The sequence below is a fragment of the Lagopus leucura genome, unplaced genomic scaffold (genome assembly GCF_019238085.1).
Source record: "Lagopus leucura isolate 7727_CA_CO unplaced genomic scaffold, USGS_WTPT01 Super-Scaffold_100019, whole genome shotgun sequence".
Taxonomy (NCBI): domain Eukaryota; kingdom Metazoa; phylum Chordata; class Aves; order Galliformes; family Phasianidae; genus Lagopus; species Lagopus leucura.
The window spans coordinates 4,258,461-4,280,487 of record NW_024962273.1 but is presented as its reverse complement, the minus strand read 5'-3'; the positions used below and the strand labels follow the sequence as shown (position 1 = coordinate 4,280,487).

The 22,027-nt window shown below is 40.7% G+C and overlaps 1 protein-coding gene across 1 annotated transcript in view; it reads right to left on the bottom strand.

Annotated features, from left to right (window-relative positions):
* Positions 1 to 14,174, bottom strand: part of LRP1B (LDL receptor related protein 1B) — a 590,048-nt gene extending 575,874 nt beyond the window's left edge. The window contains exons 1-2 of the mRNA XM_042877971.1: positions 14,026 to 14,174; positions 11,472 to 11,620 (exon numbers count right to left, since the gene is read on the bottom strand). Of these exons, the coding sequence (XP_042733905.1) occupies positions 11,472 to 11,620; positions 14,026 to 14,174 (298 nt within the window). The remainder of the gene's footprint in view (positions 1 to 11,471; positions 11,621 to 14,025) is intronic.
* Positions 14,175 to 22,027: the final 7,853 nt, after the last annotated feature.

Genomic DNA, 22,027 nt, shown 5'->3' with positions numbered 1-22,027 from the left:
AGGGGATCAAAAAGGAGCTGCTGCTGCCTCCCATAATCATGTCATCCCTTCAGCAACCTGCTTCAGACTTGCACTGAAAGCCTTCCTGAGAAACAGAACTTCTTGCTTTAATAGCTTCAGGAAATTGAGACATCATATTACACCACAGACCACAGGCAGCTCCTGCTGAATGCAGATAGCTGTACCATCTTGCATGTCTGCAGCATAGTGGGAATGCTTGTTTACACTGTATCTGGTAAGCATACAACTCATTTCATCCATTGAAATGTTCTCTGATGTGAATTTAAGAAAGACAGGCCTAATATTTTTCACTATAAACAGTGCAATATATGTGTCTATTCTTTCTGTAAATCTGTTGACTTCGTCCTCAGAGCATCTTTTGAAATAACTGCAGTTAACACCTTGTTGTTCTTTTGCTTGTCAAACCATGTACTACTAATAGCATTTCAGAAACAAAAGAAATGAACAGCGTGGACTGTCAAATCCTCAGCTGTGTTATAGAGAAAATATAAATACAAAGTGCTGCATTTGAATCCCACTAAGAGCAAAGTTCTAAAAAGCCAGCACAAAAGTTGCTGTGATATTTGAGGGGAGAGAGGGTGTTTTGAGGTAGCGCATGTGCTGCCTGGAGCTGAGCTGTCATAGCAACAACCTCATTAAATCGTCCCTCATGGGAGTGCTAACCTGTATCCCAACTGTTGGAAAGATGTCACTTATAATGGGTCTTAATTCAGTTAAGAGTCAAAGTACAGTAGACTTACAGAAAAAGTGAAATTGCTAATTTAAAGAATTCACAGAGGAGCACGAATACCATATCAAATGGCTGCAAAAATAAAAAGCTTGGCTTTCACCCTCACCATCCTCCATTCCCCAGAACCACCACCAGTATCTCAGCCTCTTAGGCATACACTTTGCACCTTCTCTGTGACATCCTTATCTCTCTGTCAGGGGTTTTGAAGGTGCCTGCTTCTTCTTTTATTGCCCCTACATGCCAAGTATGACCAACACATTTGCTCATCCATTCCAACACCATGCACTGCCCCAGCAGCTAACAACCCACAGCCAGAGAGTTTAGATGCTCTGCTCTCAATTTTTTTTTTCCCTGTTTAAGGCTCTTGCTTTCAAGAAAACAACAAAAAAAAAGTGGGTATTCCCAAAAAAGTGGGTATCCAAATGAATATCTTCGTCATTAGGGCCACTAACTTCCAGAGCTGCTTCAATACCATACTTGTCAATTCCATAATGAAGTGGCAATAGAGCAATGGAAACATATTAATGAGTATTTGGATTTCATTTTTAAAGATGTATGATTTAATAACTTTAATTGACAGCAATAATGCCCGAGTACAACGCATTTTGGAAGTGCCTTTCAGTTTTTAAAGCAGTGCAGATAATTGTAAATGAAAAATGAAAGAAAACTGCACTGCTCAGAAAATGAGTCATTAACCTTTCAACTCAAGAGCTACCGCTGGAATCTGGACCAGCAGGACTGCAGTTATTGAGGCAATTCAATACTTGAGACTGATTTCTTACAGCTGTCTTCAAGTCTGGAAGAGTTTGTCTCCACCTCCCCCAAAATATGATCACTCTGCAGGTCGCTAACACACTAGGCCACATATATATTATATCTACAAACACGTCCTCAGCTTTTTAAAGTAAAAGAATAAAAATAAACATATAAGCTACCCTTTGGACACCAACACTTTCAGCTAAGTGACAAATCCAGAATTCAGTTTACTCCAGAAATTGAGTTCTCCAGCTCCCGTATTTTTGAACAAAGTTTGCAGCATCACTTAGAACAACAGAGGAAAATGTTATAAAATATCTACACAGTATCAGCTGCATAAAATAGATATTTACATCTGTCCTCCAGTACGTCTTAATCCAGTGGCAAGGTAACTAGTTAAATCCCATGAGTGAGATTTAAACTGCAGAACTTCAATTGGAAACCAAATTAGCAGGAAACATCTCATTTTAATATGCAAAGTGAAGTAATAATGCCTATATAACTTCCCATAATTTAAAGAGTAATTTATTAAAGCTTTCCTCTAAACGTGCAGGTGGTTAAAGGAAAAACTCAATTTCAAAAACAAGTGGATCCTAAGTTTAGATAAAAGCCCTGCTCCTGTTTGCACTGCTCTTTATTGTCCCACAGCACACTTCAAGACATATTCCATCTATGCTGATGAAAAAAAAAAAAGTTAATTCTTCCCTAAGAAATTATTTTCATTAAACATATGCAATTATTGCATTCTGTTTTGAAACCAAAAAAAATATTGTTTTGCAGCTCAAGGTATGATTTCATTTGGTATGTGTGGAGCTGTGCAAGGCTGTCTGTACTTTAGCGTATTTATTCTCTGGCTGCTAGCAGAGCTGTCCAAGAGCATACTCGAAGCCAGTTGCAACGTACAGATTTTTCAATTAAAAAAAAAAAAGGGAGAAATATTGGCTGGACAGTTAATTAAATGGCACCAGGACTTTTTTTTTTTTTTTACTACTTTCACAAACTTCAGTTCGCATTCCAATCCTGTATTAGGTATACGATGACACCAAATATAATAAATCTTCATTTGTTGTCAGTAGATTTCTAACCTGGTTCTTTTAAACAGCGTGATGAACATACTTTAGCAGAACACATTTAATAAGGGAAAGATTGATGGAGCCTTTCTTTTTTTGTTGCTCTGTACGGGTTAGGGTCCAATTGCAAGAACTTGGAGAAAGTAACCCCTCAGTTTTTCCCTCTTTAGCAACATTTCACCTTTTTCTGGGATACAAATTCTCCTCTCCAAATCTCTGCTACTGGGTGAGCTCAAGCACTAGCATTGCTCAACTGGTGCAACTTCAACCCCTAGGGCTATACTGCCATGGCCAAGATCTGCTCAAGTCTTTCTTGGTCATTTCGTTTAAACAAAGCATGGTGAGCTGCTACCTCCAGCACAGAAGGCATTCTAGCAAGCAAAAGGTCACTAAGGGCAAAAAAGGAAAGGTTCTTCTCCCAGTCTAACCTTGATTCCGGTATCACTGCCCTGAAAAACAGAATTTCCCCCTCTTGATGAGTTACATACATGAGCAGTCCTTCCACAGCCATCCTGCTCCATGTCTGCCATCAGCACACAGCAAAATCCTAATTCAAACCTCTATTGCAGCACTTTACCTCATCCCAGCTCTTCAGATATTTTGCTTTTAAAGAAAAATGTGTTTTGTTTAAGAGATTTGGGGAGTTTCTGGAAAACCTTACCCCAGCCACTTCTACACAAAAGTCTGCAAAGATGATGGAAAAGGTGCAACTCTATGAGTTACACGAGCCCCACCAGGCCAGCAGAAAGCACAGGCTTTAAGTGGTGTTCCTTCCCAAGTATGGGGACACATATTATTACTAGCTAATGAAATTCATATGCATACCTCCTACTTACTGCTTTTGAATTATATCCTTCTGGATGTTTGGTGGCTCAGCAGACCGATGTCTCTAAAGATATTAGTTTTCTTTTTATCACTGGAAGCACCATGCATGCTATCATGAGGGTTAAGATGATTAATTAACAGTGAGTTTTTGAACTTTAGCATTGGACAGATTCAACCCACAGCTAGAAAATTCCCTGACAGTTTCCTTGATTATCTTTCTATTCTGTTTTAAACACTAACAGGTTCCCCAGAAAAATACATGTAGTTTATCCATACACTCAAACTCACCTGTTTTGAAATCTCAGTTTATACTGATAATTGTATTCTGCTGCTCTAGAAAAAAAAAAAACCACAAAGACTAAACTAATCTACAAAATACAGTTTTAGAAATGTGCTTATTGCATATAAATCTGGTTGCTTTAAAGGGCAACCACTTCCACAGCACAAAGTTCACGTAAATCTCCCTGCAAGTCCCAAATGCAAACACTATCTACAAAGTTCACAGTCATTGCATTTCACAAAAGCTTTGCAGAATACATTTAACATGAGAGAAAAAACTAGATTTCAATTCTTCACTTCATCTTCTTGACAGAAAGGTGTCAATAGAAAGATGACAAGAAAGCAAACTGAAGCCTGTGCAACTTTATTACTGAAGTATGGGCAGATCACTTTGTGTTATTAAAACATCACTGCAACACCGCTGACGTTTGTGCCTATCAGTGGCAGCTATTTCTATTGAGATGAGCTGTTTTAAGCCTTAGTTATCAGTCACAAAGAAAAAGTTATTCTTGAAGTCTTCAAGACAATTGAATATTAAATACATCTATATGTACCTGAAGTCCCAGAGGGCACTGCCATTCATTTCTATAATCAATTAGATATAGCTCATCTATGAGCTCTTCACTAATACATTCGTTTCCAACAACTTCAAGGAATCCTGCAATATCATGAAGAAAAGAAGATGCCAGATTTCCCCGTAGCTTACACAAAACAATACTCACATATGCCAAACATTGCTGCTTATCCCCACTCACACAAAAGCAAATTCTAGGGTACACAAATACAGTGAAACTTGGTAAAAGTTGGAGGGCTTTTTTTTTTTTTTTTTTTTGTAATGGACATGGCCTTCTTGCTCTTTACCTAATAAAATAATCCAGTAATTTAACAAGTAGCCCTCCTCACCTGTTTCCATTACCTACTTCTAGGCTGTTTGTTTCCCTCAGGCTGCAATTCCAAATGAAAGCAACATTCAACAGGCACTTGTATCCACAAAAGCTGTTACTATCTAATAAGCTCTGCAGCACCTGGACTCCTGAAGTCATAAGAGGTTTTCCCAGGCATGAGGTTTTGGAAATTTGATAAGTGAGATATTCTACTCAAGGTGCCAGCGTGCAATTCAAGGTGAACAAGTTAACCACTCCATTTGCTCAGTATAAATGTAAAGCTCCTGGCCAGTGGATGCTTACCAGGTGTCACGTTAAACAGTGTTATTCAAAGATTTCCACTTAGATGCAGCAGCTTTTTCTGTTAAGCATAAAACAGAATAGAAGAGTGGAATTAAATGCAAATTTAGAAGTACTTAGAATTAGTTTTCCCATGTTAGCTTTATGCATGCATGATCAGCCAGTAGTGGCTGCTTCGAGATAACCATGCTCAACATGTTGGTTTTCTCCCCAAAACTAACACAGCCCCAATGGCTGGCTTCAAAAAACAGCTCTCCATAGTGTTGCTTTGCTCCTAGGACCACCAAGGACATGCCATGCTATCTTTGGCAAGAAAATGCCCACTGCAAGGCTAAAGAGACCACTGATCAGTTGCACTCTCACATTATTTCATTAAAATAAATAAAACTTCGAGAGATATTCTATTAATTTTGCATACTTCCATCATGCTTCTCACATCCTATGTTAGCTTTATAAAAAAGCCTTTCTAAAGAACTCTGACCTAACTACCAACTTATAAACGTGATAAACTCAAGTTGCCCTGTCCCTTCTTCAGCCCTTATTTCATGTAAATGCTTTTAGTTGTACTGCTCTTAACTCTCCATGGCCGCACATTAAGCACTCCTGCAGTCACCGGCTACCTCCTGAGCCCAGCCAACACCGCAAGAGCAGTCACTGCACGTTTAGCTGCATTACCTCGTCTTTGCAAGGCACATTTGTCACAGCTTGATACCGTTGTGAAAAGACAGGCCACCAATTAACGCAAATCAGTGCGGTTTCATTGAAGAGCATTTAACGATTCTCACTGACAAAATCATAGCATGGTTCAGAGTGCTTTACTCATTGCTGAATACTACTAATTGGTTAGTAGTTAGAATTCAGCTTTTTGCAGCAAAAGAGAATTTATCACAGAAATGCACGAATTGTATTAAGAACAATCCACAGCAACAGTTGAACTGCATCAGAAATACAAGCAGTTTTATTTGCTTGAATGTGTTTTAAATATGGAGCCTCACATCTGAGCAGCATTACAGAATTTTGTCATTGTGTTGACAGCCATCTGCTTCCAACCCTCTTCTTATTGCCCAAAGATCAGTCAAAGTTTGGTATGACAGACCAGATTTCTGCACAGAAGAAAAAGCTACTCTGTAGGACAAAGTAAGCAACAAAGGCTGGAGATCTGAGCAAACCTACCTAGAATTTTGGGGAAATCAAGTTACAAAAGCTTACATCTGATACCCTCCTGCACTATTATGACATACACAGTTTGCAGGTCTCTGAAAAAAATCAAAGTGGCAGATCAGCTGACACCAGTTTTCCAGTGGAGTATTATCTACAGAGTAAATGGGTAATATTGTGTACTGTCAGTTCTGTTTAAGTCACGGTCCCTCAAAACCCAGAAAAAGAGATGTAACAAGCCAAGAGAAGGACCTCACTCTGATGGCTCTGTACACACACGCTGATCCAGGTACAAGCTCCAATTTTTAGCACTGCAGTAACAGGGCCATTGGGGTCAGGGTGGAAGACCTTGTTTGCTTGGCCCTCTGGCACTCTAGCCCTAACCTTGCAGTCATACCTTTCCCTATCTAATATTTCATTTATCCATGTATATACAAGCAAAATATCCTCAAAGAAGTGGCTCATATCAGCCCTATATGGCTAATTGCTGCTACAAGCCAGGCAAGCCTCACACAACGCCTGCAAGGTAGATGTTTGCTCTGGTGTAGCCTTGCTAGGTTGTCCACAGAAGCAATAAAAGCAATCCAACATGACCAGCTGCAGGCACAGAATAGTGCCTTAGCTTTTCCCATGCTCACATAGTCTCAACTTGCTTCATTTCCATTGTACACAATTTAACAAGGTAGCCTAAAATATTTTCCTAAGAATATCACAACATGACATTACCAGAAAGAAAGCATTTGTTCTTCACTGTTCTTTCCGTATCTTAAATATAAAGAACCATTTGGCTCAGGGGACCCAAGAAGGAATGAATTCAGTTTTGCAGTCTCCTTGTTTTGCTTCCAGTCCTGAGCCTAGACTGTGCTTGCAGATTTCCCTCAAAAAACAAACAAACAAAAAAAACTAAACTCAATGCAATTACTCAAAATAAATGATTTTTTCATTATTTCTAGTAAGGTGAGGCTTCATGTTTTCCAGGACTCCTCGACTGAATAGAGTAGCAGTTGACCAAGTATTAGAATAGGAAATCTAGAATATTCCAAGGTGGCAGGGATCCATAAGGATCACAATGTCCAAACCTCAGCTCCACACAGGATCACCCAAACCCTATGGCTGAGAGCAGCATCCCAACATTTTCACAAACAACTTATAAAAGACTCTTTGAAATCAGAAGTGCTGAGAAACTACAGATAACACAAACTTCGAGGAGTCTAACTTAGTGAAACTGCAGTAGTTTCTAAATCATAACTGCTGGTTTTCCAGCGACACTGATTATTTCATCACCTCTGCACATTGTCAGAAATTGGGAAGCTGGGTGGTACATCAGCATCAGTGGTGAAGAACAGACTTCCACGATTTCTGGATCACCATCAGATTTTTGTTTACTAGAAAACTTCCTTCATGATTTCAGAATAAAGTACTACTCACTTCTGACCCAGGTGCCATCTCATTACTTTTACTTACCCTGTTCATGCAGTAGGAAGTAGGATGAACCACAATTCTAATGCTCTGTTAAACATCCCTGCCACTGTACTTCATTACTCTAATTCATCAGATTTTGTGTTCTAAGCTTCTTTTAATGAGTCTTAGGTACTTGGAATGAGTGAAAACTAGCCATAACTAAACATCTTGAATGATAAGTACAGTGCTTCATCTAGAAAATGAGCCAGTCTTGTCTGCCTCACACAGAACTAAGTTCAGCTGTAACCTAACTGCTTCCAAGTAGCAGATCATACATGTCAACACACTGATCTGTCTGGAATTTTGCCTGTTTCTCAGGAAAAACTGATCTCCCCAAAACAAGTGATTTTTTTTCCCCCCTAAATGAGACATTGTCATTGTAACATTTATTTAAAATGAATAATTGATGAAATAATTCAGTTTCTCAGTTTGTAATGGTCCTCTAGAAAAGCAGTGACGATTTTATCCAAGTATTTTAAAAAAATAGATCTGGGAAATATAAAGTGGGCTCAATAAAAGAAACCCAGGCAAAAGCAATGCTACCTTTGAAATAAAAATGTTTTTTTGAACAAAGTCTCTAATACAAAACAGAAAAAAGTAACTTGTCTTCCAACTAAGATTTTTCAGTTGTATTCTAAATAAAATGACCAAGTTCCCTGCACTCCTAAATCCTGGCCCTGTTACCAGTAAAGACAAAAACACAGACTACATTGATTTCAGCTGTGTTAACTCAGGTGTGTGGTCTATTTGATAGCATAGTAAAACAAATTAAGTAAAACCATTCTTTTCTGGAGAAGTTGCACTGCTGAACAGCATGCTTTCCTTTCATAAGCACACAGTTTTACATAAATATCAACATACTTCAGATAAATCAGTGTGTTTGCATATGCAAAAGAATGGCAATGAACTTACCTTGCTCTTTCCTCTTTCATCTCCATAGCATTTGCAAGCAGAAAGAGGCAGGTGTTTTGGGAAACCTACCTACCAGCCAGAAAATTGCTGTGATTTTTCTCGTGATCTCCTTGCATTAGTAACTGTTTTATATGCATTTTCATGTCTACACATCGCCACAGCATCTCTCTAATGAGGTATGCTGGAAGGATGGATCAGATAGTACTATTTGGGTACATCTTCCAGTGCCTGAAAAATTATTCTAGAAGACCACGTTTGAGGAAAATGCTTGGCTGCATGTTACAAAAGCAACAGGTGCAAACCCAAGTGCTCTCCACCAATTGCAGTAGAATAAGCGGCTGCCTAAACTATCTGATAATATCAAAATTGCATTTTAAAAACTGTTGACAAAAAAAGATTTTTGCTAGTTTGCAGACAGGCAAATTGAAATCACAAAGCATTATATGAAAACTGACTGGGTATTTTTTTGTTTTGTTTTGTTTTGCTGGAGCGTGTGTTTGTGTGAGCAGAAGAATTCATCCTTGACAAAACAGCCCACAGGAGAAATACTGCATTTGCAAAGCATTGCATCAGCATTTGTCTCACACATGGTCTATTCCCCCTCCAATATATCATTGTACGACTATTTGAGAAAACAAAACTGCATGTTCTCATTCTCCAAGATTCCTTTGTTCATTCAAAGGAAAAAAAAAAAAAAAATAGTGAAGCTTCTGAACTACTCCTAAATAAAACTGTGATGGTGGAAACCTTGAGGAATTATACTTCTTTTTTATTCTCAGAGTTCAAGATTTGTCGCTAAAGCACTTATCCAATCATATTTGAAGCATAAGTCATTCAGTAGAGTCACACACAGATGCTACCACGAAATGTCCTACTGACAATAAGGCAATAGATAATTCTAAATGCATCAATCTTACCAAGAAAAAGAAAGTACACTACTTCTGAAGCAAAGCTGTGTTTCAACAACTCGGCTCCTCTGGAAGGCCATGTTATTCAGCAGAAAGCCACACGTGAAATGCCTAGGAACACGGGCTGATACTGAAGGCACATTTCAGAACATGATGTACCGTATCTAGAACTCTTAATACCGTAATCTCTGCTTTTCCAACTCAGAGAACTCAACTCTACTTCTAATTGAATAGAAATAAAAGTCTTAGAGTGTAACTCACTTCAAGACAGCCATTACATCATCTTTTAGAAGCCCATTACTTAGCAGTATTCTATATACTGCAATATTTAGGTATTAACACACAACCACAATTTATTACAAACTGGTGGAGAAAAACGTGACTGCCAAAGGGACATACAGTCATCTTCTTAAGGGTCAGATTCTATACTATATACCACATTTGAAGATTGCCTGAAAAATACAGAGAGCCCCAGTCAAGTTCCATGTTAATGTTATTGGGCTGGTACTTGATCCTGCAGCTCCCTTCCAACCCAAGTCATTCTATGATGATAGGTGGGAAGCACTGACACGAAGAGTAACAAAATAAAACCAAATAGATTAAAATATATATATATTTTGCCTTACTGCATTTGCAAATTCAATTCAGCTTGGGCATTTTTACCATTATGGTCACCAACCAAACTGCTGGAGACTGGCTATTCAGTAAATTGAACTTATTTGTAGAAAATGACAAAAATCAGACCAAAAACAACTTGTGTAACTACAACACACTAGTGGGTTGGACAGAAAGCATGTAGTCACTGAGTAATGACATTAAAAAGATCCAATTAGAAATTAATTGCACTCACAAGTTCAGGATTTAGTGCTGCAATACACATACTTAGCCCCAGCTCACACTAAGTACAATAGTCATCATGACTTGCATAAAAATAATCAAGTTCTGATATTTTTATCCTCACTGTTTATGATTAAAAATGTATTAAGTGCCACTAAAATGACTTCAAGTATTTTTTTTAAATATTACATTTGAAAAATCATGATTACTAAATTCAGATTAATATATTAAAACTATGAAATGACATGATTGAAAGTATGCTACAGTAATACAACCAGCGTTCTACCATCGAGCTTACAAGCATCTCTAGAGATAGCCATGACTCTAAATTCTTAAACTGAAGTTACCTACTACCTTTACAATCAATAGAATAAAGAGAACCCTATTTTACCCAACTCCAGATAGCAGATAAATGGACATAGCAGAGCTGTACAGAAGAAACACTTTCAAGCTGCTGTCTGATATCATTGAAGTTAGCACAAATTTCACCACATGCTTAAGATGAAGTCCATGTGAACATAAAGGTATAGATTTATATGCTCAAGTTTTCACATAACACTTAAAAAAAAAAAAAAAGTAGTATATGAAGTTAGAAGAGTTTTTCCACACGTCTTTGGAGATCAGCTACTTCAACATGCAAGAGTACCTGCTAAAGCAAGGTTGCTACAGGACAAGTTTACACACAGTCCTCATAGAAAACATCTTGTTTTGAACTGCAAAATGCACAAACAGTTTAAAAGGGTGACATCTGCAACACTTTTATTAAGCTAGAGTTCCAAAATATTGAGCTAAACTGAAAATAACCTGCAGAAGGGAACATGTACAGCATGTCAGAGGTAACCACACAGCTTAGTCTCCAGAAGCATCAGGATTTTGTTCATGCAGTCACATATACCCAATGGAGGACAAATATACATCACCGATCGCCCTATAAAACTGAAATTGCACTTGTGGATATGTCTCACGATTTCTTTAATTACTTCTTATTGCACATCCTTCTAACTACTGTCCTAAATTCATTGATATATTCCCACCCTTCCCTGTAATTTTGCCTCTCCCATGACAGATAAGTTCTTAATAGCAGAGCGTGCTTCCTGCAGCATTGTTCTTTGGAATAAATAAATAGGAATGTCACTGCGACCTTGGAAGTATTTCTTTTTCATGTACAGTACTAGTACTTATTACCTATGTTCAAGGCACACAAGTGGCATTAAGAATGAGAACAAGCACCTCTGTAGCACAGCACAGAAATGGGTCTTTTTTAGAGAGTACTTCCCAATGGATTGCTAAGCCAGAGCTCAGGCTGGTGAAGTGCAGCAGCATTCGGTACCCTTGGTTTCAAGCATTTTGCTACTAATAAAGAGATTGCTGAAAAACCACCCAGCATATCCAGCTGCTTGCTGTGACACCTTGATGGAGAAGGAAGGCCACCAGCAATCACCACCAGGAGAAGACAGATAGATTTCACCTGGTTTCTCCCTGTTACCAGGTAAGTAATCCAAATTAACATCAGCTGAACCCTGAACCTGAGAATTGCATTTCTAATTCATCTCCAGCCTTTACTTAAACATGGTCAAAGGACACTGTGAAAATGGTAAATTCTCTGCTAAGTGGAACCAAGGTAGACATTTTGAACACTACGAATTCAGAGAGAAGCCTGAGAGAAGCCAGAGAGAGAATGTGTGATATACCATCACTCAGCAAGCATCAAATTCCCAGACAACATTTGTCCACTCAGTAGAGGACCACTATCTGACAGCCTTTAGGGATAAGCCCTACAGCACTCCCAACCCTATTTCTCACGATATGGAGACTTGTGAAGATCCATTGAGGTTTCTCAGACTCCTTAGTGAGACCATTACAGCTTCTTTGCCAGGGAGCTGTGAGTTTCCTCAAAAGGAGATCGACTAAAGCACCAAGGAGCGAGTTATACTTCATGACTGAGGTGGCAGAACCCAGATGTTATCCTCATCTTCTCACCTCCCCTGATGTATTCCCCTTCCCAAACTACTCTGCTTCTATTTCCCTTCATCTCATTTCCTTCTCTTTCTCCATCTTATTTTTTCTTCCATTTATACATACATCAAAATAAAGCATTTGTAACCTGGTTAAGGGCAGAACTGATCCAAGGATATTCTCCCAGTCAACTGGGAAACTAGAGAAGAGGTTTCATTACTTCAAACTTCAGGGTTCTTATTTCTTCCTCCTCTTTTTTTAATCCTAAAAATTATCCACCAGTCTAATAGGCATTACCTCTCCCTACAACATTCACTAATATTTAGCATTACCATGGCTACCACAACAGTGCTATTAACACAATCCATGACATTTTCCCAATTCTCTATTACCTACCAATGTTGAACTGCAGTGCATTCCAAATTTCAGTGCCTTTCACATACATTAAACCTAGCATGCTTCATTGCCTCAGAATTTCCTCCTGTGAAGGAGGATCAGCTTGGTATGGTCAATAATTTTAGCAGTATATCATGAAGTTTATCTGATGTGCAAAAGCAATTTGCTATCTGGATGCCTCAACCTTTTTATGTTGAGACCATTTGACTTTTTTAACAAAATGCCTTTTAAGTCTTGATTTGTACTCCACTCGGTTTTGATAAGACATGACATTATGATATGATGAGCTAGTTGATTCTAAGTAAATTTGATTTATCCCACTTTTGGGGCTGGTATGGTTTACAAGGATGCTGTCTTTTAAGATAGGATTGATCTTAATGTAAGCTGACAGCACTTTTTTTTTTGTGAAACACTAAGTCAGAGCGAGGTAATGAAAACAAGATATAGGGAAAATGAAGTAAAATTTACACAACAAAAATTAATATTCAGAAATATTTGCTTATATCCATGAAAGGAGATAGGATGATAAATCAGTTTCCAGAAGAATTCTGCAAGACGTTTGCAAGTTTGATTCTTATTCATGAAATCAGACACAGGCTACAGCTACTGGAGCACAATCTGACCATTCTGAGAATATCACAGAAAGTTCTTGAAACGTTTTCCATCAAACAACACTGCCACAGCTACGAATCTTCCCAGACAGAGGTAAGGCATGGGTACCTTTAGCAAAGCTGAAAGGTTTTCGAAGAACCTCTCCCGTCTGGCTGAGCACACTGCTCAGGGGCCATTACACCCTCGTTCCTTCGTACTATTCTCATAGTTACGATGCAGCGTTATCAACACGGAACTTTGGGATGCTGCAGCAATGCTTCCCTCTCCCGTAGCTGGTTGTTTCTCATTTCTGCTGCTCGAATCACCTGAGCTGCTTTGATAGCTGGGTGGGAAGGACTGGAGAGGTTCGGGAGTTGAACTGAAGCACGAATGCGTACCCCGAAGAGCAGAGCCCCCTGCACTCCCCCCACCGAGTTGCAAACAGTTCGTAAACACTTTGGTAGGTGGTGTGGATGCGATGGAGAAAAGCTGGATGCCTAGTAGTGAGAACTGAACGTTGTGCAGAACTGTGCGTCTGCTAAAACGAAGCTAAGTTCGACAGGCTGGGCACGACAGCATTCAGCGCAGCCACGTTCAGTTTGGAAGGGAAAGGGCTGCCAACAGCCCCTCAGCTGTCTTCTGATTAGCAGCGTTTTGCACGGAGGGAAAAAACCCGAGGCAGCTCGGCACACCTGAGACAGGAGAGGATCCGCTACTTTGAGAAACGCTCCATTCCACGCCGACCCCAACTCAACCCCAAAAACGAGAGCTTCGAGACCGCTACAAAACGCTACCCCCGGCGGAGGCTTTGATCAGAGACTCGTTAAGGAGAGAAAGAGTTGCAACTTCTAGCGCTGCCCACGGCCCCGCGCTCCCTCCCGCAGCGCTGCCTGCAGCCCGAACTCTCGGATGCGATGCGGGCGGCAATGGGGCAGCGTTACCGGAGGGAACTTCGGCTGCGCTTCGGGACCTGCACCTCCGCATTAACGCTTCCCCACGGGAGCATCGACCCCGGGAGAGCTCGGCTCTCCCCTTCCTGATGCTCGCTGACTCTCCGCAGCGAAACTCCCCCAAGTTCCCCCGCACCCATTCAGCTCTATGTCTCCAAACTTCCCGTGCGCGAGGACGATACCAACACCAGAGGAAAGTTAAACGCGCTCCGCACACCCTTACCTCCGCGGGCTCCCGCTGCCAGCACCTCCGCGACGGGCGATAATCCCCAGTGCGCTGCCAGGAGAACCAGGAGGAACGCGGACATCGCGGCGGAGCTCTGCCAGCTGTCGGGCTGTGGGAGCGGAGCGGCAGCGCCGCCGTGCCGGGAGACTCTGCGGGAGCCGACGCCGACGCCGGCACTTTTCAACGCGGTGCGCACCGGGGCTCGGCTCACACAGCGAGCGGGCAGCGCGGAGCGCCGCCGGTCGGCACAGCCGCGCTCCGCCTCCGCTTCCCGCCCTCGGCCCGCCTCGCGCCCCGCCCCGCGCCCGCGGAGCGCCCGGCGTGGAGCAGGCGGGGTGGCGGTTCTGCGCTGCTGCCTGCTTTGGTTCTGGAGGGTTTGGAACGATTTTTTTTTTATTATTATTATTATTATTTGCAGACGAGCTTCGTCAGCGGTGACTCGGCGAAAGAAAAGATGTATAAATGTGCGTTCTCCCTGCCTTATCAAGCTGCAGAGATAAAAGAAAGTAGCATGAGAAAGCTACTTTGTACGTGCGCGAGCTTCAGTTGCCACCCAAAGCACCCTCAGCAAACTTCACCTTGGTTATTGGTGGTCCTTGAAGTAGATCCCGGTGGGAATTGAATCCTACAGTCATAGTATCATAGAATTACGGAATGTCCTGAGTTGAAACGGACCCATAGGGATCATCGAGTCCAACTCGTGTCCCCACAGCAGTACTGAAACCTTGAAATGGGTGAAAGCAGTCTCCCCGGAGCTCCAGCAGCTCGGAGCCGTGCCCGCTGTCCTGTGCAACTGTTCCGTGCCCTCTGGTGCAGAACCTTTCACCGCCACAGAGAGCAGAGCTCAGCGCTGCCCCTCTGCTGCCTGTGAGGCGCTGCAGCCGCCATGAGGTCTCCCCTCAGCTCCATTGCTCCGGGCCCAACAAATCGTGTTGAATCCGTCAGCTCTGCTATCCAACCTGACCCTCCCCTGGTCTAGCAATTCCCGTTTGTTCTTCAGTTGGCTCAGCAGAATCATAACTTCTGCTTTATATAAATGTATTACCTTGAAAGCGTCACGCAACGTAACCATGCTTTGCTTATCTCAGTTCTGCAATATTTTATTTAATCCGATCCCTTTGCCAGATCAGAGGTGCTAAAGCTTCCACGTCACCCTCAGATATGAATTTTCTCCAAAGACAGCAAGGTGCTGAAATTGACTGCTGAGACCTTTACATTTCAAGAGTAAAGCCTCAGTCCTTTTAACTTCACGTTTATATTCCACAACATGGAACCTAATGCCTTTCATATGAAGTGACACAGCCAAGAAACTCCAAGGGGCAGAAAGAACAAGTGATGGAGGAAGGAACAGCACACAACCCAGGAGCAATGCAAAAAAATGTAAGTATTTCTGCTGAAATGGAGGAAGGGCCCCATGGTACAGCTGCCCAAGAAGGGAAAACCACCATGCTGGACCCAGTGACTGCTATGGGGTCAATCTGGCAGGATTTACAGGGTACCTTTAGTACTCCAAATAATTTACAGCTGAGGGGAAAAGTCCTCTTGGATCAAATCCTGCACTTGTTTACTGTCCACAGAGCTTGTATAATTCCCTTGCAGTCGATTAGTATATATATGACCATAACTGAGCAGGGTTCTAGATCTCAGTGCAGAAAGCCTTTGCTAATGTAGTAATGAGAAGATCTAAATTAAAGAGAAGGAAAATCTGGTATTCTCCGTGGTCTTGGGAATCAGTGGCTTTTCAGTATGACAGTGAATGTCATACTGAAATAATACTCCAGGACATTTACAGGGGAGATCCTTCTGTAAGCCACCAGAGGCACCTTTAAGGCTTTAGTGCATTAAGTATAATTTCAAACAACTTCTTATATTCCAGATATGAAAAGAGGGCGGATGTCAGAGCAAAGTGAGTAAATATGTAAAGGAGAACCATGGAATTCCAAATTGTCTGGAATTCCTGCTTAAAATTAGTGACGTTTCCCACATGCCATCTCTGTCACAAGGTATAAGGAAATGGTTACATGCAGAAAAGTTTTGTGTTGCCCTATGCTTGGGCTATGGTTTTACAAAATCTTAGGATAGTAGAATGGTTTGATGTGAATGGGACCTTTTAAAGAAATCTGGTCCAAATCCCCTGCAGTTAGCAGGGACACTTACAGCTCAGTCAGGTGCTCAGAGCCCCTTCCAACATGACCTAGAGTGTCTCCAGGGACGGGCCATCCACCACCTCTCTGGACAACCTGTGGCTGTGAACTATCCTCCTTCCACCCCAACTTCTTGCATCTTCAGGAAAAGCCTGAAGGTCTGCACAGTTACAAGTGGCCATGCTTTTCCCCAAATGTTTCTTGTTAATTAGCACGATGGGTTACCACATTTTGCCCTAAAAACACCTCAGCAAAAGTCCTATTTTCAACCATATCATGCTTTTTTCCTAGTTTGCTCCTTTGTGGTCTTATTCCACATTTATCTAGCAACATTTCTCAGGGCTACTGAATAATTTTCTTTCAGAATATGGTACTCATTTAAAACATTAACATTTCAAGAATTAATTGATCTTGCTTTCAGTATTGCAGATCCCACATGCACCTAAACTTATAAAAATATTTAAATAACATTTGTAATAAAAGCCAATGGCTTCCTTGTTTACAGGAAATAGTGTCATACACAGTCAGGATTATGATTAAAAAGTGCAATTACCTGTAAGTAAGCATTTGTCAAATTGAGGCCTAAAAATGCGGCATGCTTTAAGCCAGCACTGAAGCAATAATTATCCCCGAAGCTTGCTTTTAAAATGCAGGTTGTTGAACAAATAGATGTTGACCTTTGATAAATCATTCCCTGTTTCATTTCCACTGAACGTCACTGGCTATGAAGTCACATTGGTGTGATTGAGTTGGATGACTTGATGTGCAGTGCAAATACACAGGAGCAGGGGATGTCCGATGTCTCCTTTTCAGATCAAATAAAGCAACAAAGCAACTTTGTATAAAATCTGTCATGTATAGCTTCTGTGAGTAAACCTGCAACTGTTTAATGAAGTGACCAGAGGAATAATCCAACCCAGTATCTATTTGCATGTATGATACAAACCCTTTAAATGACAACCTGGTCTATAGTGTGTTCTGCCTATAGCTCAGAACTGAAAAAAGGAAGAAAAAAAGGAGGTTTGAGCTGGATGCAATTGCAGCATATCCAGCTGAAAAAGAATTGAATGTATTTTCCTCAGTACAACCCCAAAAATGTAATTAAATAGGAAACAAGAATGAAATGCTGGTGAAGAGAAAATCTGAAGTTAGAAGTGCTGTTAGAGATCTGTTTGCTCCTACGGTGCTTTCTAACTCCTTCCTCCTAATCAGAGAAATTAACACTGACAGGTTAAATAAATGAATTCATCAAGCTATAGAATATTATGAAATCTCTTATTGAGATAAATTAAACAAAGTAGAACCAATCGTTCGCACTTGCTGGCGTAACACAACACGGGAATATTAATTATCAGCCAAAGGTAATTCTGACGTTAGGCACTATGAAGCTGCCTCAATTGCCTCACTGCAAATTGCCTTATGGCTTTACTAATTTATTCCCCATCACCAGGTGGGGAGGTGGTGTCTGTCACCCAACAGTCCCTGCAGTGCCAATGTCGCTGCAATGCTCAGCCCTTTGCAGAGGTTGCTAGGGGACGGTGCTGGCAGCCAGGCTGGAGGCACTCGGGTGTCCTGCCCTGGCCCACCAGCCAGAGAAAAGTTGCCAGGCAGCAGCTGACCTAAGGGCAGAAAGAAGGAAGAAAAACCTGAGATGAAAAAAAAACCCACAAAACTATCCTGCCCAAATTCACAGCTTTGCGTTACGAGCCGTCCCTAGCAGAGAAAACATCCCTGAAGGAATTTTTCATTACTGCAGTGCAACAGTGGTTTCATTGCTAAAGACTTTCTGAATGTGCATCTTCAGCTGCTGCTGGAAAAGTTCTTCATGTGTGAGCTGCTGTATATTTGCACACTGAGTGCCGTGGATGGAAATTGCTGCCTGGCGCTCAAGAGGTTTTGGCATAGCTTTAATGCATAAATTGGGAGGTATTAAGGAAAATACATGAAAATAGATCAGTATGGAGCCCTGCCACAGAAATGCAACAAAAAATGGAACAAGAAAAACCCAACCTTCTAAGCACAAAACCATGATCCCAGTCTATGTATTCCCAATCTGTGTATTTCTCTGATCTCCATCTCATAAAGATGTTCAGTTGTACCATCCTGCTTGTAAATGTCCACGGAGCACTACAAGACGATGGAGCACTTCAGGTGAGATGCAATGAGCTGATGAATGATGGCTAAAGACAAGGCAACAAAACCCTGCTCATGGATGACAGCACATGGAGGTCTGTTTGGGACAAGGGATATTTCATCATTAGCCAGTGGGCTTCAGCAAAGACATAAATGAGACAAAGGGAAGTGATATGACAAGGGGAAATGGTTTCAAATTAAAAGAGAGAAGATTTAGGTTGGATATAAGAGAAAGTTTTTTACAATAAGGGTAATGAGGCACTGGAACAGTTTGCCCAGGGGGATGGTGGATGTCCCATTCCTGGAGACACTGGAGGTCAGACTGTGTGGGGCCCTGAGCACCTGATGGAGATGTGGGTGTCCCTGTTCATTGCAGGAGAGGTTGGACCAGATGACTTTTAAAGGTCCTTTCTGATTCAAACAATTCTGTTCCATGATTCTACAAACTTCATACTGATTGCAAAGTTTGTTTCTCAAAAAAAATAGGCTTGTAAAAGTTATCAGAACAGAAAAGAACTCATCACCTTTTGAGGTCTGTTTAAAGGACAATTTTGCAAAAAAAGAAAAAAAGGAGAATCTCTGTCAGAAGAGAACTGTGCTTCCACATCATTTTATTACACAATAAATTAAGTGTCTCATGTAAAAATGGGGCCAGATTTCTTACCTGCTGCACTCAGAGGTGCTCCATGAGCATGCAAGGGCATATCGAGAATATTTCCAATAAATAGAACAGAAACTCCTTAATCTAGTTACACGTGTTTCTGAGTGGCCTGGTCAGACTTGTGCCAACACTGCATGGCATATTAACCAATACAAGCTATATTTCTCTCCAGTTTATCCCCAAATAATAATGAATGCCTTAATAAAATTACCTTTGTTTAGTAAAATGCGAGTTTCCAAGGCATTGTACAGTTTGACTTCTTCTCCCAAATACCCAACGAGCACATGCTTAAAATTAAAATGGAAATATTCTACATCATTAGTACTGAAGATCCAGTTATTGAAATGGTTGAGGTGTGGACACCAAAGTACCTCTGTGGTACTACCAAGGGGTGGCAGAGGTAACAACTCCAACCAGCAGTAACTTTGGATTAATTTAATAGCGTATGTCATTCATGCAAGATGTATTCAGAAATATCCAGGAAAATTGCCTAAGGAGACAATTCACCTCTTTTTTTGATTATGTCTCAATGCAATTAATGTGTGAAATTTTCAATTTCATCATGTAAGTGTTGGGAAGTAAAGTACACAGGTTTATTTGTCTCTTATTTCCTAAACACGGCGTCAGGAACAAACTACCGAAATGTTTCACAGTGATAGAGAATGATTAAATAATAATAATACATAATGCATAATGTAATTCGACAGAAGTCATTACCCATTTCCACAGTCTCTATTAGCTTTCCATATTTTACTGTTCTCCAGGAGCATCTAGTTGCTATTTGCTAAAAGTGCAGAAATTGGAAGTAATACTTTAGAAACAAGTCTTAAGACTCACCTTTTGAAATCAGAGATAAACCAAGCTCCTTAATAAGCCTTGAAAGTGGGTCCTGATATGAGATAGAACAGCACACAATTGTGCAGAGTATCGTGATGGAAAAGATGATACGTGATACAGTCTGTACTGACAGATCTGGGAAGCTCATGGCTATCTAACTTGTCCTGGAAATGCACAAACTACTTCTCCTCATGGCCACAACTGATTAATTATAATGACATTATTATTATTCTTTTTAAAATCAAAATGGGAAGTTGTATGTAGCAAAGCACTGCTATCACTTCATATTTCAGATTTTTTTGTTATTTTTTTCAATATTTTTGCATAGTTTAATTTTCCATGTCTTGCTATAAGGTAAAATTATACATGAAATTATATATTTCCCAGGGGAAATGCATTTTTGCATCCCAAACATACTTGCACAACCTTCGATTCATCAGTGTTACAAACTGATGATAGAATTCCCCCATCTTGGCCAATACTGGACATATGCACAATTGAAAAGACTGTTTGAATACTTCCTTTCTTTCATGCATAACGTTTTCCTCTCCAAAGAAGCTACATTTGCCAGTTGCACAGAGCTTAGCCCTACGGCTGCTCGTACATCATGTTTTCCTCTGCAGTCCGATTGCATTGTATTAGCATCACTGCTGCCTGGACAAGCATGGGAGTTTGTGCGCATAAAAGTTTACTACTCAAAACTTTCTTTAGCAGTTCCTTTAGGAGAAAGCAGCAGTATTGGCCAGTGTGAGAAAGTTATCCTGCTGACAGCCATCATATTCACTGTTACAGCATTTTCCTCCAAAATGTATCGGATTGAAGACTTATGGATTAAAAGAGCCCTCCCTCACTGCCTCAAAGCACGTTGTTGGGTGATGGCAGCCAGGTGCCGTAGCGTGTTCTTCATTCTGGTTTTGGGCTAAACCTTATTAATCACAAAAGAGATTAAACAAAGGAACATTTGGTACAAGGATTTTGCCATCAGGTAAAGGCTTTATGGTAAAATTCCCAGTGCAAACAGCCATGACTACAACCAACATTTCCTTCACAGTAACAGATACATAAATAGAATCACAAGTGTTCTGAGTAAGTAGTTGTTTCGCTCCAGAAAAGAGTGAACAGAATGTGTTACTTCCATTAATGTTTAAACAATCCCAGGAACTCGGTGAGCAAATAATAACTGTACCTGCTATCGAAACCTAATGTACAAGATGCCTTGTTTAGAACATAAAAAAATGCATACGCATTTAGCATAATCAGGCTCCGAATGTCACTTCAACGCACCTTTTAATATCGCTTAGTCCTTCGTCGGGGGATAGGAAGGCTGCGACAAAGTATGTTTCGGTTTATTTTGCTCACTTTTGTTCTCTCTACAAAAGGTAACGTGAAAATGTGCCCCAGGATCCGCCCCATCTCAGCGAAGCACGTTCAGAGCGATTCGGGACGAGGAGGATCTGTCTGCAGTACGTGAGTGCCCCCCATAGGCTATTCCTCAAATCATGTTTTCGGCGTAAATCCGAAAATCCTTCGGGGAAAAGGAGGCTGATACCTTAAAAACAAACAGCTCTCCTAATAGAAGCAGAGGTCACAACGGCGAATGACGTCGTGCCCATCGGTCTTTAGGTAGCGATGGTTTATTTTTTGAGAGCTTTGTATATGGGGAAGTCCAGGAGATGCGAGTGCTCAATGTACATTATTTTAGATGACTTAAATTGATAAACTGTCTGGGTAAAATGCGTTTTTAAAAGCAGAATATTACTTTTCCAACTGAATTAACAGAAATAGAAACTATAGCTGGGGATTGTAACTTGCAGTGACTTAGTTCTCAAATAAAAGACTTGAAATCTATCTTATACACTATTAGAAAAGAAAAAAGTAGTCAGTTGTGGTGCATGGTTAAAGGATAAGAATGTAAAGTTATGCAAACATTCTGTCTTTCTATCATTGGTCGGACAGTAAAACATATTGTCCCTTTTTTCTGCTCTCAGTTGT